At 45.0% G+C, this 14,317-nt stretch overlaps 1 protein-coding gene across 5 annotated transcripts in view; it reads left to right on the top strand.

Moving 5' to 3' along the window:
- Positions 1-14,317, top strand: part of ARAP3 (ArfGAP with RhoGAP domain, ankyrin repeat and PH domain 3) — a 632,921-nt gene that overhangs the window by 578,158 nt on the left and 40,446 nt on the right. For 4 of the 5 annotated variants that reach the window (XM_069199483.1, XM_069199484.1, XM_069199485.1 and 1 more), the window contains 3 exons: positions 9,974-10,102; positions 11,027-11,160; positions 11,910-11,992. In XM_069199483.1, the coding sequence (XP_069055584.1) occupies positions 9,974-10,102; positions 11,027-11,160; positions 11,910-11,992 (346 nt within the window). The remainder of the gene's footprint in view (positions 1-9,973; positions 10,103-11,026; positions 11,161-11,909; positions 11,993-14,317) is intronic. The other variant, XM_069199486.1, reaches the window with a different exon arrangement.

The following is a 14,317-nucleotide window of genomic DNA, read 5'->3' as shown; positions in this document are numbered from 1 at the left end:
CAAACAGAAGTTCAAAGGGTGAGAATCCTACTCCCTTCTGTGGCACCTCTCTGTAAGCAAAAAGCAGACATGGCAAGAGGACATCCCATCTCCTTTTGAGTTTTTCTGGGAGCCCCATGATCATGCCTTTTAATGTCTTGTTGAATCTCTCAACTAAGCCATTAGTTTGTGGATGGTATGGTGTAGTGAATTTGTAAGTCACTCCACACTCATTCCACATGTGTTTTAGGTATGCTGACATGAAGTTGGTACCTCTGTCAGACACCACCTCCTTAGGGAAACCCACTCTGGTAAAGATACCAATGAGGGCCTTGGCTACTGCAGGGGCAGTAGTCGACCTAAGGGGAATAGCTTCAGGATACCTAGTAGCATGATCCACTACTACTAGGATGTACATATTTCGTGAGGCTGTGGGAGGTTCCAGTGGACCAACTATGTCCACACCCACTCTTTCAAAGGGGACCCCCACCACTGGAAGTGGAATGAGGGGGGCCTTTGGGTGCCCACCTGTCTTACCACTGGATTGACAGGTGGGGCAGGAGAGGCAAAACTCCTTAACCTTCTGGGACATATTGGGCCAGTAGAAGTGGTTGACTAACCTCTCCCACGTCTTGGTTTGTCCCAAATGCCCAGCAAGGGGAATATCATGGGCCAAGGTCAGAATAAACTCTCTGAACGACTGAGGCACTACCACTCTCCTAGTGGCACCAGGTTTGGGGTCTCTGGCCTCAGTGTACAGGAGTCCATCTTCCCAATAGACCCTATGGGTTCCATTTTTCTTGCCCTTGGACTCTTCAGCAGCTTGCTGCCTAAGGCCTTCAAGAGAGGGACAGGTTTCTTGTCCCTTACACAGCTCCTCCCTTGAGGGTCCCCCTGGGCCTAAGAGCTCAACCTGATAAGGTTCAAGCTCCAAAGGCTCAGTTCCCTCAGAGGGCAGAACTTCTTCCTGAGAAGAGAGGTTCTCTTTTTCTGACTGTGTTGCAGTTGGTTTCCCAACTGACTTTCCTTTTCTCTTGGTAGGCTGGGCCATTTTTCCAGACCCCAGCTCTACTTTTTCACCCTGTGCCTTGCATTGCGCTCTTGTTTTTACACACACCAGTTCAGGGATACCCAGCATGGCTGCATGGGTTTTTAGTTCTACCTCAGCCCATGCTGAGGACTCCAGGTCATTTCCAAGCAGACAGTCTACTGGGATGTTTGAGGAGACCACCACCTGTTTCAGGCCATTGACCCCTCCCCATTCTAAAGTTACCATTGCCATGGGATGTGCTTTAGTTTGATTGTCAGCATTGGTGACTGTATAAGTTTTCCAGTCAGGTATTGGCCAGGGGAAACCAGTTTCTCTGTCACCATGGTGACACTGGCACCTGTATCCCTCAGGCCCTCTACACTTGTCCCATTAATAAAGAGCTGCTGCCTGTATTTTTGCATGTTAGGCGGCCAGGCAGCTAGTGTGGCTAAATCCACCCCACCCTCAGAGACTAGAGTAGCTTCAGTGTGGACCCTGATTTGCTCTGGACACACTGTTGATCCCACTTGGAGACTAGCCATTCCAGTGTTACCTGGATTGGAGTTTGGAGTGGAACTTTTCTTGGGACAGGCCTTGTCTCCAGTTTGGTGTCCAGACTGACTACAGTTTCGACACCAGGCCTTTTTGGGATCAAAGTTTTTACCCTTGTACCCAGGATTGTTTTGTGAAGAGGCTCTGGGCCCACCCTCCTGTGCAGGTTTTTGGGGGCCTGTAGAAGACTCTTTACTATTTTTATTTTTGGCTGTCTCACCACCTTTCCCCTGGGGAGGTTTTGTGACCCCTTTCTTTTGGTCACCCCCTGTGGAAGTTTTGGACACCCTTGTCTTGACCCAATGGTCCGCCTTCTTTCCCAATTCTTGGGGAGAAATTGGTCCTAGGTCTACCAGATGCTGATGCAGTTTATCATTGAAACAATTACTTAACAGGTGTTCTTTCACAAATAAATTGTACAGCCCATCATAATTACTTACACCACTGCCTTGAATCCAACCATCTAGTGTTTTTACTGAGTAGTCTACAAAGTCAACCCAGGTCTGGCTCGAGGATTTTTGAGCCCCCCTGAATCTAATCCTATACTCCTCAGTGGAGAATCCAAAGCCCTCAATCAGGGTACCCTTCATGAGGTCATAAGATTCTGCATCTTTTCCAGAGAGTGTGAGGAGTCTATCCCTACACTTTCCTGTGAACATTTCCCAAAGGAGAGCACCCCAGTGAGATCTGTTCACTTTTCTGGTTACACAAGCCCTCTCAAAAGCTGTGAACCATTTGGTGATGTCATCACCATCTTCATATTTAGTTACAATCCCTTTAGGGATTTTCAACATGTCAGGAGAATCTCTGACCCTATTTATGTTGCTGCCACCATTGATGGGTCCTAGGCCCATCTCTTGTCTTTCCCTCTCTATGGCTAGGATCTGTCTTTCCAAAGCCAATCTTTTGGCCATCCTGGCTAACTGGATGTCCTTTTCACTGGGGTTATCCTCAGTGATTTCAGAGTTGCTGGTCCCTCCTGTGAGGGAGCCAGTATCTCAGACTAGTATTTTTGGAGTCAGGGCTTGAGAGGCCCTGTCCTCCCTAGATAGGACTGGTAGGGGGGAATCTTCCTCCAATTCACTATCCTCTTCCTCTGAGTTGCCACCCTCAGAGGGGTTGGCCTTTTCAAACTCTGCCAAAAGCTCCTGGAGCTGTATTTTGGTAGGTTTGGGGCCTTTGGTTATTTTCTTTAGTTTACAGAGTGACCTTAGCTCTCTCATCTGTAGATGGAGGTAAGGTGTGGTGTCGAGTTCCACCACAGCCACATCTGTGCTAGACATTTTGCTTCTAAAAGTTGGAATACTTTTTAAGAATCTAAAACTGGTTCTAGAATCTAATTCAAACTTTTACCAAACTTTTAAACTCTAAAAGAAATGCTAAACAGGATCTAACACAAGGCCCTAGCAGGTCTTTTAAGAATTTAGAAAAGTTTTCAAATTGCAAAAATCAATTTCTAATGACAATTTTGGAATTTGTCGTGTGATCAGGTATTGGCTGAGTAGTCCAGCAAATGCAAAGTCTTGTACCCCACCGCTGATCCACCAATGTAGGAAGTTGGCTCTGTATGTGCTATTTCAAAGTAAGGAATAGCATGCACAGAGTCCAAGGGTTCCCCTTAGAGGTAAAATAGTGGTAAAAATAGATAATACTAATGCTCTATTTTGTGGTAGTGTGGTCGAGCAGTAGGCTTATCCAAGGAGTAGTGTTAAGCATTTGTTGTACATACACATAGACAATAAATGAGGTACACACACTCAGAGACAAATCCAGCCAATAGGTTTTGTTATAGAAAAATATCTTTTCCTAGTTTATTTTAAGAACCACAGGTTCAAATTTAACATGTAATATCTTGTTTGAAAGGTATTGCAGGTAAGTACATTAGGAACTTTGAATCATTTCAATTGCATGTATACTTTTCAAGTTATTCACAAATAGCTACTTTAAAAGTGGACACTTAGTGCAATTTTCACAGTTCCTGTGGGAGGTAAGTTTTTGTTAGTTTTACCAGGTAAGTAAGACACTTACAGGGTTCAGTTCTTGGTCCAAGGTAGCCCACCGTTGGGGGTTCAGCGCAACCCCAAAGTCACCACACCAGCAGCTCAGGGCCGGTCAGGTGCAGAGTTCAAAGTGGTGCCCAAAACGCATAGGCTAGAATGGAGAGAAGGGGGTGCCCCGGTTCCGGTCTGCTTGCAGGTAAGTACCCGCGTCTTCGGAGGGCAGACCAGGGGGGTTTTGTAGGGCAGCGGGGGGGACACAAGCCCACACAGAAATTTCACCCTCAGCGGCGCGGGGGCGGCCGGGTGCAGTGTTAGAACAAGCGTCGGGTTCGCAATGTAAGTCAATGAGAGATCAAGGGATCTCTTCAGCGCTGCAGGCAGGCAAGGGGGGGCTTCCTCGGGGAAACCTCCACTTGGGCAAGGGAGAGGGACTCCTGGGGGTCACTTCTGCAGTGAAAGTCCGGTCCTTCAGGTCCTGGGGGCTGCGGGTGCAGGGTCTTTTCCAGGCGTCGGGACTTAGGTTTCAGAGAGTCGCGGTCAGGGGAAGCCTCGGGATTCCCTCTGCAGGCGGCGCTGTGGGGGCTCAGGGGAGACAGGTTTTGGTACTCACAGTCGTAGAGTAGTCCGGGGGTCCTCCCTGAGGTGTTGGTTCTCCACCAGCCGAGTCGGGGTCGCCGGGTGCAGTGTTGCAAGTCTCACGCTTCTTGCGGGGAGTTGCAGGGTTCTTTAAAGCTGCTTCTTGAAACAAAGTTGCAGTCTTTTTGGAGCAGGTCCGCTGTCCTCGGGAGTTTCTTGTCGTCGTCGAAGCAGGGCAGTCCTCAGAGGATTCAGAGGTCGCTGGTCCCTTTGGAAGGCGTCGCTGGAGCAGAGTTCTTTGGAAGGCAGGAGACAGGCCGGTGAGTTTCTGGAGCCAAGGCAGTTGTTGTCTTCTGGTCTTCCTCTGCAGGGGTTTTCAGCTAGGCAGTCCTTCTTCTTGTTGTTGCAGGAATCTAATTTTCTAGGGTTCAGGGTAGCCCTTAAATACTAAATTTAAGGGCGTGTTTAGGTCTGGGGGGTTAGTAGCCAATGGCTACTAGCCCTGAGGGTGGGTACACCCTCTTTGTGCCTCCTCCCAAGGGGAGGGGGTCACAATCCTAACCCTATTGGGGGAATCCTCCATCTGCAAGATGGAGGATTTCTAAAAGTTAGAGTCACCTCAGCTCAGGACACCTTAGGGGCTGTCCTGACTGGCCAGTGACTCCTCCTTGTTGCTTTCTTTGTTCCCTCCAGCCTTGCCGCCAAAAGTGGGGGCCGTGGCCGGAGGGGGCGGGCAACTCCAGCAAGCTGGAGTGCCCTGCTGGGCTGTGACAAAGGGGTGAGCCTTTGAGGCTCACCGCCAGGTGTCACAGCTCCTGCCTGGGGGAGGTGTTAGCATCTCCACCCAGTGCAGGCTTTGTTACTGGCCTCAGAGTGACAAAGGCACTCTCCCCATGGGGCCAGCAACATGTCTCTAGTGTGGCAGGCTGCTGGAACTAGTCAGCCTACACAGACAGTCGGTTAAGTTTCAGGGGGCACCTCTAAGGTGCCCTCTGGGGTGTATTTTGCAATAAAATGTACACTGGCATCAGTGTGCATTTATTGTGCTGAGAAGTTTGATACCAAACTTCCCAGTTTTCAGTGTAGCCATTATGGTGCTGTGGAGTTCGTGTTTGACAAACTCCCAGACCATATACTCTTATGGCTACCCTGCACTTACAATGTCTAAGGTTTTGCTTAGACACTGTAGGGGTACAGTGCTCATGCACTGGTACCCTCACCTATGGTATAGTGCACCCTGCCTTAGGGCTGTAAGGCCTGCTAGAGGGGTGTCTTACCTATACTGCATAGGCAGTGAGAGGCTGGCATGGCACCCTGAGGGGAGTGCCATGTCGACTTACTCGTTTTGTCCTCACTAGCACACACAAGCTGGCAAGCAGTGTGTCTGTGCTGAGTGAGAGGTCTCCAGGGTGGCATAAGACATGCTGCAGCCCTTAGAGACCTTCCTTGGCATCAGGGCCCTTGGTACTAGAAGTACCAGTTACAAGGGACTTATCTGGATGCCAGGGTCTGCCAATTGTGGATACAAAAGTACAGGTTAGGGAAAGAACACTGGTGCTGGGGCCTGGTTAGCAGGCCTCAGCACACTTTCAATTGTAAACATAGCATCAGCAAAGGCAAAAAGTCAGGGGGCAACCATGCCAAGGAGGCATTTCCTTACAGTAGTGATTTAAAATGTTATAGGGCAGTTACGGTGTATGATGCACATCACTAAAAGGTCAATAGAGCAAAAAGCTAGAAAGTCAACAGAACAAAAACAGATGTCTGTCACAAGGGTTTGAAATTATTGGGACCTCTGAATAAGCTCTCATACCAGGATGCAATAATTTGTGATGAACCCACGTTCTGTTGGAGAGACACTTGAATGAATACATTTACTTTCCCTGGTAACTGCCGAGGCAGACACATGACATAGTCATATTTGTAGTTCTTGCCGGTGATTGCCAGTGGTGAGTTACAGACTGGCTTATTTTTTTCCTGCGTGTGCTTGTGGTGGACATCAGGACTGCTTTTTAGGGGATAAAGTCTTGTTTTTCGTCATCAGACTTTGACCCAGAGCAAAAGAGAAAGGCATAAAAGGGAAAGGAAGGAGTAGAAAATAGGAAAACAGTGACATGGAGAATCGAAAAGCAATGTGCAAGAGTTGGAAAGAAGAGACATGAGATGGAGTCAAGACAAGGCAGTCTGGGTATCGGCAACCCCCTGGCATTCAGTAGTGCAGGAGTTGAGTTCCTAAGAAACATTTTGGTTTTCTCCACGTATTGTTTTCATGAGTTGAACACTGACATCAGCACTCGTTTTTGTTGACTGTGACTTGTTTTCCATCATCAGTCTTTGATCCAGGGAAAGAGGGAGTAATACAGAAAAGGGAGAAAACAAGGAGGAAGATTAAGACAGGAAGACGGTGACAAAAAAAGAAGGGAGGAAAGAGAACCTGGAAGAGTGAGAAGTGAGATAACAATACAGAAAGTGTAGGGCGATGGAAAAAATAGGAATGAAGAAGAATCAGCACAGGACAGCCTTGACATTCAGCAGCCCCAGCATTCTGCAATGGTAGTCATGACGTCTAAAAAAACAAACAAAAAAAAGTATGCCCCCTGTGCTCTTACATTTCTTATCAATTATGTACTACCTACCACATTTTAGGATCACCCACTCTGTAGGAATTTGTTGTTATGCTTATCAGGGATAATCAGCCCTTTAAGGGAGTAGTCTGTATAATCTGATCTGTTCCTTGTCAAGAGACCTGTTTTTTTTCTGGACAAAGGTGATAACTTGGATGACCATTATTCCTGTAGTCCACTTAGTACCAACGTTAGTCCAGCGCACTTAACTTTGACTTCCCCAAAAATTATCTTGGTGGCACTTCTCATATCAAAGTTTAAACCATGACAACACATCCCACCTTTATTATTGTTTGCTATTGCCGTCCTACAGCAGAATGTATTGTTATCATAATGGGTTATCATTTCCGCAGAGCTGTATTCAGCTTAGCTCCACTATTGTCCATAACAAGTGGCTTGATGTATCAGAGTCTTTTACCCATTAGGTGTTGTAAGAAATTGGGTTATTAGTTGGAGGAGGGGTTTAAACCCTTCTCAGGAAACAACCACAATCCTTGACGGGATGAAACACAAAAGTTACTAAATTACCCTGTGCTTAAACCTCTCATGTAAGCAATCATGCTTACATTAGAGGCAAAGTATAAAGTGTTTATGCAGCACACAAACAATAATAAAGTAAAACCACAACACAACAAAAATCCCAAACTAATTTAGAAAAATAGAGAATTAGTTTGAAAAGAAAATGATACCAGAACAACAAAGATCCAATCAATAGAACTGGGGATATGCAATTTTATTTTTTAATTAAAAATGGTGCTAAGAAGCATAAAACACGACTTGCAGTTATCTGGTCACAAGTTCAGGATGACTGTAATGGAGCACGGGCCAGGTACAGGAACCAGGTTAGTCCTTTTGAAGAGTTACCTTTGAACTCCAGCATGAAGTTTACCATTAACATTCCAGGAGGCCGCAAGGAAGAAAAATTCAGCGTGAAGAGCAGGTTAGGCATTGCATATAACTCAAACGTCAGGATTTTCATCTTTTTCTTGAAGAGGAGGCCACTTTGTTGCCATCTTAGGGTGCAGGACCTGGTGAGGCAACTCTTTGGGATCAACAAGTCCAGCAGAGCTTAGGGAGGTCCAGTCACAGCAGATCAGCTGGGCATTTGCAGAGAGGCCTCTGGAGCTTGTTGTATCCCTGTAGCTCAGAACAAGAGGATCAGCCAACTGATACTTGGATTCCCTCGAGGTAGCCTGAGATGAATGGAGCACATTCCGTCTTCTGTCTCAGAGAGCAGTGCAGGCCTCAAGCAGCAGGGCAGTCCTCTGGAGAACAAGGCATACTTCGTGAAGCAGAACAGTCCAGTGGCAGCAGTAGGGTAGCTCAAGCAGCAGGACAGTCCTCTGGGGAACAAGGCAGTTTTTCTGTAATGTTCACAGGTCCACAAGTGCACTGAAGAGTGGCTTGGGAGGTCCAATATTTCTACCTGGTGCCATCCTTGGTAGTGGGGCTTATGTCTAGTTCTGAAAAGTTATTCCCTTGATCAGGGACTCCCTTTTGGATCGGCCAGCAGAGCCTCAGACAGGTCTAATTGAAGGTCAAAGTAGATCCAGTTGTAGAAGATCAACTGAGCAGTTGCAGGGAGGTCTCTGGAACTTGTTGTGCCCTGTAGCTCAGAACAAGAGGATCAGACAACTATACTTGGAGTCCCTCGGGTTAGCCTGAGATGAAGAAAGCAGATTTAGTCTTCCTTCTCAGAGAGCAGGGCAGGCCTCAAGCTGCAGAGATGTCCTCTGGGGAACAAGACAGACCTCAATCTGCAGGGCAGTCCTTTGGTAGCAGCAGGGCCGACCTCTGGGGAATAAGGCAAGCCTTAATTAGCAGGGTGGCCCTCTGGCGAACAAGGCAGTCCTTCTGCAATGTCCACATGTCCATGAGTGTACTGATCGGTGGCATAGGAGGTCCAATATGTACACCTGGTGCCATCCTTGGTAGTGGAGGAATTTCCAGTCTATCCCTACATTTGGTTCTGGAAAGTTCTCCTCATTCCCTGCAAAGGCTCAAAGAAGTATGGGGTAACAAAAGACTAGTGTCATATTTCTTTGTATGTGCTGAAGACAAGCCTTTTGAAATGTAAGTGGGGCAGGGAACAGCTCCGCCCCAGCCATCCTAACAGGATGGACCATCCTGCCGACACCTAGACCCTTATTGTTCACTGCTTGGGCCCAATACCCTTTCACAATGGGGAGGTTATTAACAAGTGCAGGCTGCTGGAAGCTCGTATAAGGCCAAAACTGTAATCTAAACTCCAACTTTAATATAAAAGAGGATTTTAAATTATAATTCAAGTCAGAACATGGCATTTCTACCTCTTCCCAATCACATGTTAACACTTATCAAATGTAATTAGTGAAGCCAATGTTATCCTGTAGGAGTTGTAGGCCTTGTAGTAGTGAAAAATGAAGTTGGGAGTTTTTCACTATCAGGAAATATACAACTTAAAAAGTATGTCCCACTTTTTAAATACAATACACCCTACTCTTTGAGCTGTATAGAGCCTCCTTTAGAGGTGACATATATATATTAAAAATGAAGGTTTAGACCTTGCAAAGTGTTTATTTGGACTGATTGAATTGTCAGTGTAAAACTGTACTACAGGCTGCAGTGGCAGACCTCAATCATGTTTGAAAGTGCTACTTTAGTTTGTGGAGCAATGAGTGCTTCAGGCCGACTAATGGATTCATGTACTACCATATATAGTAGGGACTTAATAGTAAATTAGGTGAGCCAATTAGGTGTAAGCCAGTTTTGCCAAATTGTAGGGAGAGAGCACAACCACGTTAGCACTGGTTAGCAGTGGTAAAGTGCACAGAGTCCTAATACCAGCAAAAACAAAATTCTGAAACAGGGGAGGTAAAGGCAAAATGTTTGAGCGTAGCCCTACAGAGAGAGCCTAGTCCAAAAGGTGTATCTTGCTAAATGCATTGATGCATGAGAACCAAGATGCTTCAGCTCCTAATCTCACACTAACTGGAAATATTCTGCTGAGAAATCTCCTGTTCAGTACTTTTCTATTGCCATTCTGCCCCAATTCTCGAACTGCATTTCTTCCACAGCACTGTTGCTGTGGTGGAGGAAATTCAGCCAGTGGCTTCTGGTCCCCATTTAGAATTTCCTTCTGAAATTGAGAGTCTCTAAATTTTGCCCTAGGTTCTGAGGCACTTACTTTCTATAAGATTGTGTTCTGTTAATCAATGTCTGTCCTTCTACAGAACGACCACTGCACCCCAAGGAGAAGGTGTTAGAACAAGCTTTGCAGTGGTGCAAGCTGCCAGAACCTAGCTCAGCATACCTGCTGGTGAAGAAAGTGCCAATTGGGGAAGGGAGCTGTCTATTTACAGGTGAGTACAGCATATGCAGGATTGTGTCAATGGCATGTCAACAAAAGAATACAGTGATGCGTTCAGAGAGTCTGGGTGTTTTCTTGCAATTCCATTTGTTTGCTTATTTATTGTGTCCCAGTCCTTAGTAAGACCCTACTTTAAAACGTTACTACTTAAGGCACATTTTTCATTTTTCCCCTAGCACCCCTTCTTTGTTACTACTAGACTGATCATTTTGATATACAATTCCCCAAATAACCACCAACACATAGCTGCCATCTGTCATTCCTCAGCATTGCATTTCATTTTTAGGAAACCTGAATAATTACATAAATTCTACATTTTCCTGCTTAACGTTGCATAATAGTCTTGTCAGCCTGATGTATTGGCATTGCACTGATAGTGTTTAACTTAATAATTATCAAACCTTTTTTGATGGTTCTAATGTGGGCATTAAGTTCTGATTGAGTATAGAACAAAGGTCTTTGAAACCAGCATAATTTTTGATGACTCTCTTGTTGCAGAAACCTACGCTTTACTCAAGTCTCTTTCCATTTTCAGACTTATTCATGGCCTACCCAAGATACTAGCTAAAGCAAATTCAGATGGCTATGTGTTAGCCCAGTTCACTAAGGGATAGGCCTTTTATTAACGCATTGACATGGATTTGTGTTATTAATGAGAGCAGAAATAAACTATACTCCAAGGTCATGGGTTTCCTTTTACTGAAACAAGATCTTGGTCTACTGTGGTGGATCGACCAAATAAATAAAGCCTGCATCCATCTTTGCAAATGCACCAGGTATTTTAAGATGTTTTGTTGGTGAGAAGTAATTTCACAATTTCACAGCAGTCCGATCTGTTTGGATGTCTTACGCCTGCCATTTGAATTTTCATCACGCAGTTGATAACGTGTTCACCTCCCTGTTTCTCTTCTTCTAGGAACCAAGCGAGATGGCCCAAAGTGTGGATTGCTGAAATGCCGGGAGGAACACCCCAAACTCTTGGGGTTTAAGTTTCAAGATAGATACTTTGTAATTCGGGAGAAGAAATTATTGCTGCTAAAAGAAAAGAAGGTGACAACCAATACCTTGCTTTTAGGGTGAATTTTGTGGGTTAGAATATCTTATTGGGGTGGTGATAGAGATTACCAGAGCATTATTCCATGTCAGAACTACACTGTTCTTTTGGGCACAGACATGATATTTAGTTACATAGATGTGGCACTTATGTGTTGACAACAGCCATATTTCACTTTTCATTTATCTGCAGACTGGTGCGAGTGTGTGAGTAAAGGAGGAAATGAGGTCCCCTAGCCATAATTTGTATTTGGAAGTTGAACACTGGAAACTTTGATTGATTTGCAGATTCATTAGATTTGTTGAGATGGACACTTGGGAATTACATTTACATCCTCACTGCTTAACCACATAGTAGCTTAATAGCGGCGTTTGAACAATGTGCAGTATTGCTATCACTATTCATATGGATATGTTGTGGGTGTGTGTTTATGAATGTGTGTGCCCCCTATGGTTGGTGAAGTCTGTGTGTGTGCGTACACACTGCTGTACGTGGTGGCGTATCTTTTTGCCTAGTTGATTGGTTTGATTTTAAGGCTTGTGAGGTGACCTGTAGGTCCCTGTATATGTGTATTAGCATTAGTTACACTTGCATACAGGTTGGTGAGTTATATACTTTATTCTTGTTGATGTTGATTCGGATTATTCTTATGGCGTGTGCAATCTATTGAATATGTTCTCTGCTTAGATAAGAATGAACATAAGGTCACTTTGTGAAATAAGATTCCTTGTGTGCTGTTTTCTAGAGTTCTAGGCCTGAGCGAGAATGGCCGCTTGACACAGCAAAAGTGTACATGGGGATTCGAAAGAAATTGAAGCCACCATCTCAGTAAGTCATTCAAAGTGCCATAAATAAGGAGAGGCACTGGCTTTTCAGAAAGTATTTGGCTGTAAAAAATAAATTCAGGGAAGAAAGTGATAATGCACACAGTTGGTGTTGAACAGTTCCTAATTGCTGTTATTGAGTGGATTAAATATATCCTTAACCCAGTACTTCCCCCCCCATATTTCATTATCTGGTCCTTCTACCATAATCACTAGTCTTGCTGCACTAAGGGCAAGGTTCCCATGTCACAAGCTGTGTTCACACATTTCCCTATATTTCTTCTGCCCCATTGCTAAATATTGTCCTCTATTGTACTCTCAGTTCATTTCTCAGCTGCATTGAATTTTTACATCAGCTTATCCCTGGTTCCACCTCCTGTGTCACTGTGCATCTAGCCATTCCATCTCTTCTTGTCCAGTTATCTATGTGGCTTGATGCTTCTACACAGTCTCTTTTTTGACAGTTTGAAATCAAAGGCATATTTTCCTTTAGTACACGTACATCCTGCTATCGTTGATACACAACTACCTACTTGTCTGACTGTAAGCTATTTCTGTAGCTTTGTAAGAGAGCATTGTGTGCCCAGTACCATGTTCACATATGTGTGGGTGGCTGGTTTTCTCCTTCCACCCCTTAGCTGTATGCCCCTTTTTTCCACCCTTTAACTGAGTGATATGTCTGGAGCCATAAGGGTTTGAAAGATTGCTGAAATGGTTTCTGAATCATGAGGACATGCTCATACTGTCAAGGCTGTCTGTCTTTTATTTCCTCTGAGGTGTAAGAGAAGAGGATACATTCACCTCACAGTTATGTCTTGAGGCATAGAGAGTGCATGTCCACTCTTGCATATAAAGGGAGGCCAGCAGCTCCATGACCCAAATGTCCTTGTTGCTTCTTCATGGGCAATTTTGCTGTGTCAGCCTCCTAGCTCTTAGGCATGCTCAGTTTGCTGAGCTGTCTTCAGGCACATCCTTCAGCTGAGCAGTGTTGTCATCTTCCATTGGATTCTACACAGCAGGTGTAGTCCAACTCAACAGACAGGTCAGAGTAGCAGGATGACTCCCCAAGCTTTGCTAGATATTGACAGTGATTCTGCCCTTGGACTGGGGTCTTCTTTGCTACACTTGTGTGCAGGTCTGAGTGCCACTATAAAAAAGGCAAACCAAGTACTGACTACGGGGCTCATTACTCATTCCACTTTGATAATCATAGCAAACCAAAGGGCCTGCAACATTAGATAGTGTGTGTTTCTCTAGACTTGGACTACTGTGGTGCTTGACAGGTTTCATGGACTTCTAAGCTTGCAGTGTACAGTTCTGACTTGTAGAAGCATTGTATGTACTGTTATCAGAAAGGTCTACACCAACTTTTGTTCCTCTGTTAGATGGCCACAGTTAAGAAATAGTGAATACTGTTTTTCATGAGAAACCTACACTGGGATACAGGGGAATGGGCTAAGAGCCTATAGATTCACCAGGTACATATGTTCTGAGAGAGCAAACTAAAAGGTGTATGTGCAGTCTACAATGTCAGAGGTTAACATCGCTATTTCGGCAGAAAAATAATCACAAAGTTATTGCACACAACAGGCAGGTTCTGAAGGAACACCACCATTCACCAGTCAACACATGAACAACACATCCAATACATACAGAATATACATCACTCAAATGTTTCTCAAACATAATTGAGGCAAATGGCCCTTGTTATGAGGGCTGGATAGACCATAAGTCTTTTTTCTGGCCTAAATGTACAAAAATGCCTGAATCCCTGAACTTAAATCACACGGTCACCACCCGAAGCTACTAAGTATCAAATCAATATGGCCACAGACATGGGGATGTTGACACAACCTTTCAAAGCTGGGCAGAGGAGTTTCATCCCCAGTGGACACAGTGTGAATGAGTACAACAGCTTTGATCGGTGCAAGGTCGGGGTGAGATCTGGATGAGACTAAGTTTGGGGAGAAAGATGTGGGATGGATATAATAAGGCCTCACTTATTAAGCCAATAGCCAAACTCTCCCTCTATGCTAGACTTGGCTTAAGGGTGGACACCTGCAACACCCAGCTTATTATGAAACTGGAGAGGAGTGTGTTGTGAACTGTGTAATTCCTTGTATGAACCAGGTCTGGTGATGAATGGGCAGTCTGAGTCTTATATGCAATTTTGATAAAACTGAGATAGTGGTGGGTATTCAGACATGCTCTTGATTGGACACATGTTGGTCAGCTTAGCGAGGCCCTTGTCCAGTCCTTTGAATATGGGTTGTCACCTTGGAGTCGAGCTCTACTGCAGACTCTGTCACCCCTCAGATTTCTTCTGTGG

Source organism: Pleurodeles waltl, chromosome 7 (assembly GCF_031143425.1).
Source record: "Pleurodeles waltl isolate 20211129_DDA chromosome 7, aPleWal1.hap1.20221129, whole genome shotgun sequence".
NCBI classification, from domain to species: Eukaryota; Metazoa; Chordata; class Amphibia; order Caudata; family Salamandridae; genus Pleurodeles; species Pleurodeles waltl.
This window is presented reverse-complemented; position numbering and strand designations above follow the sequence as displayed.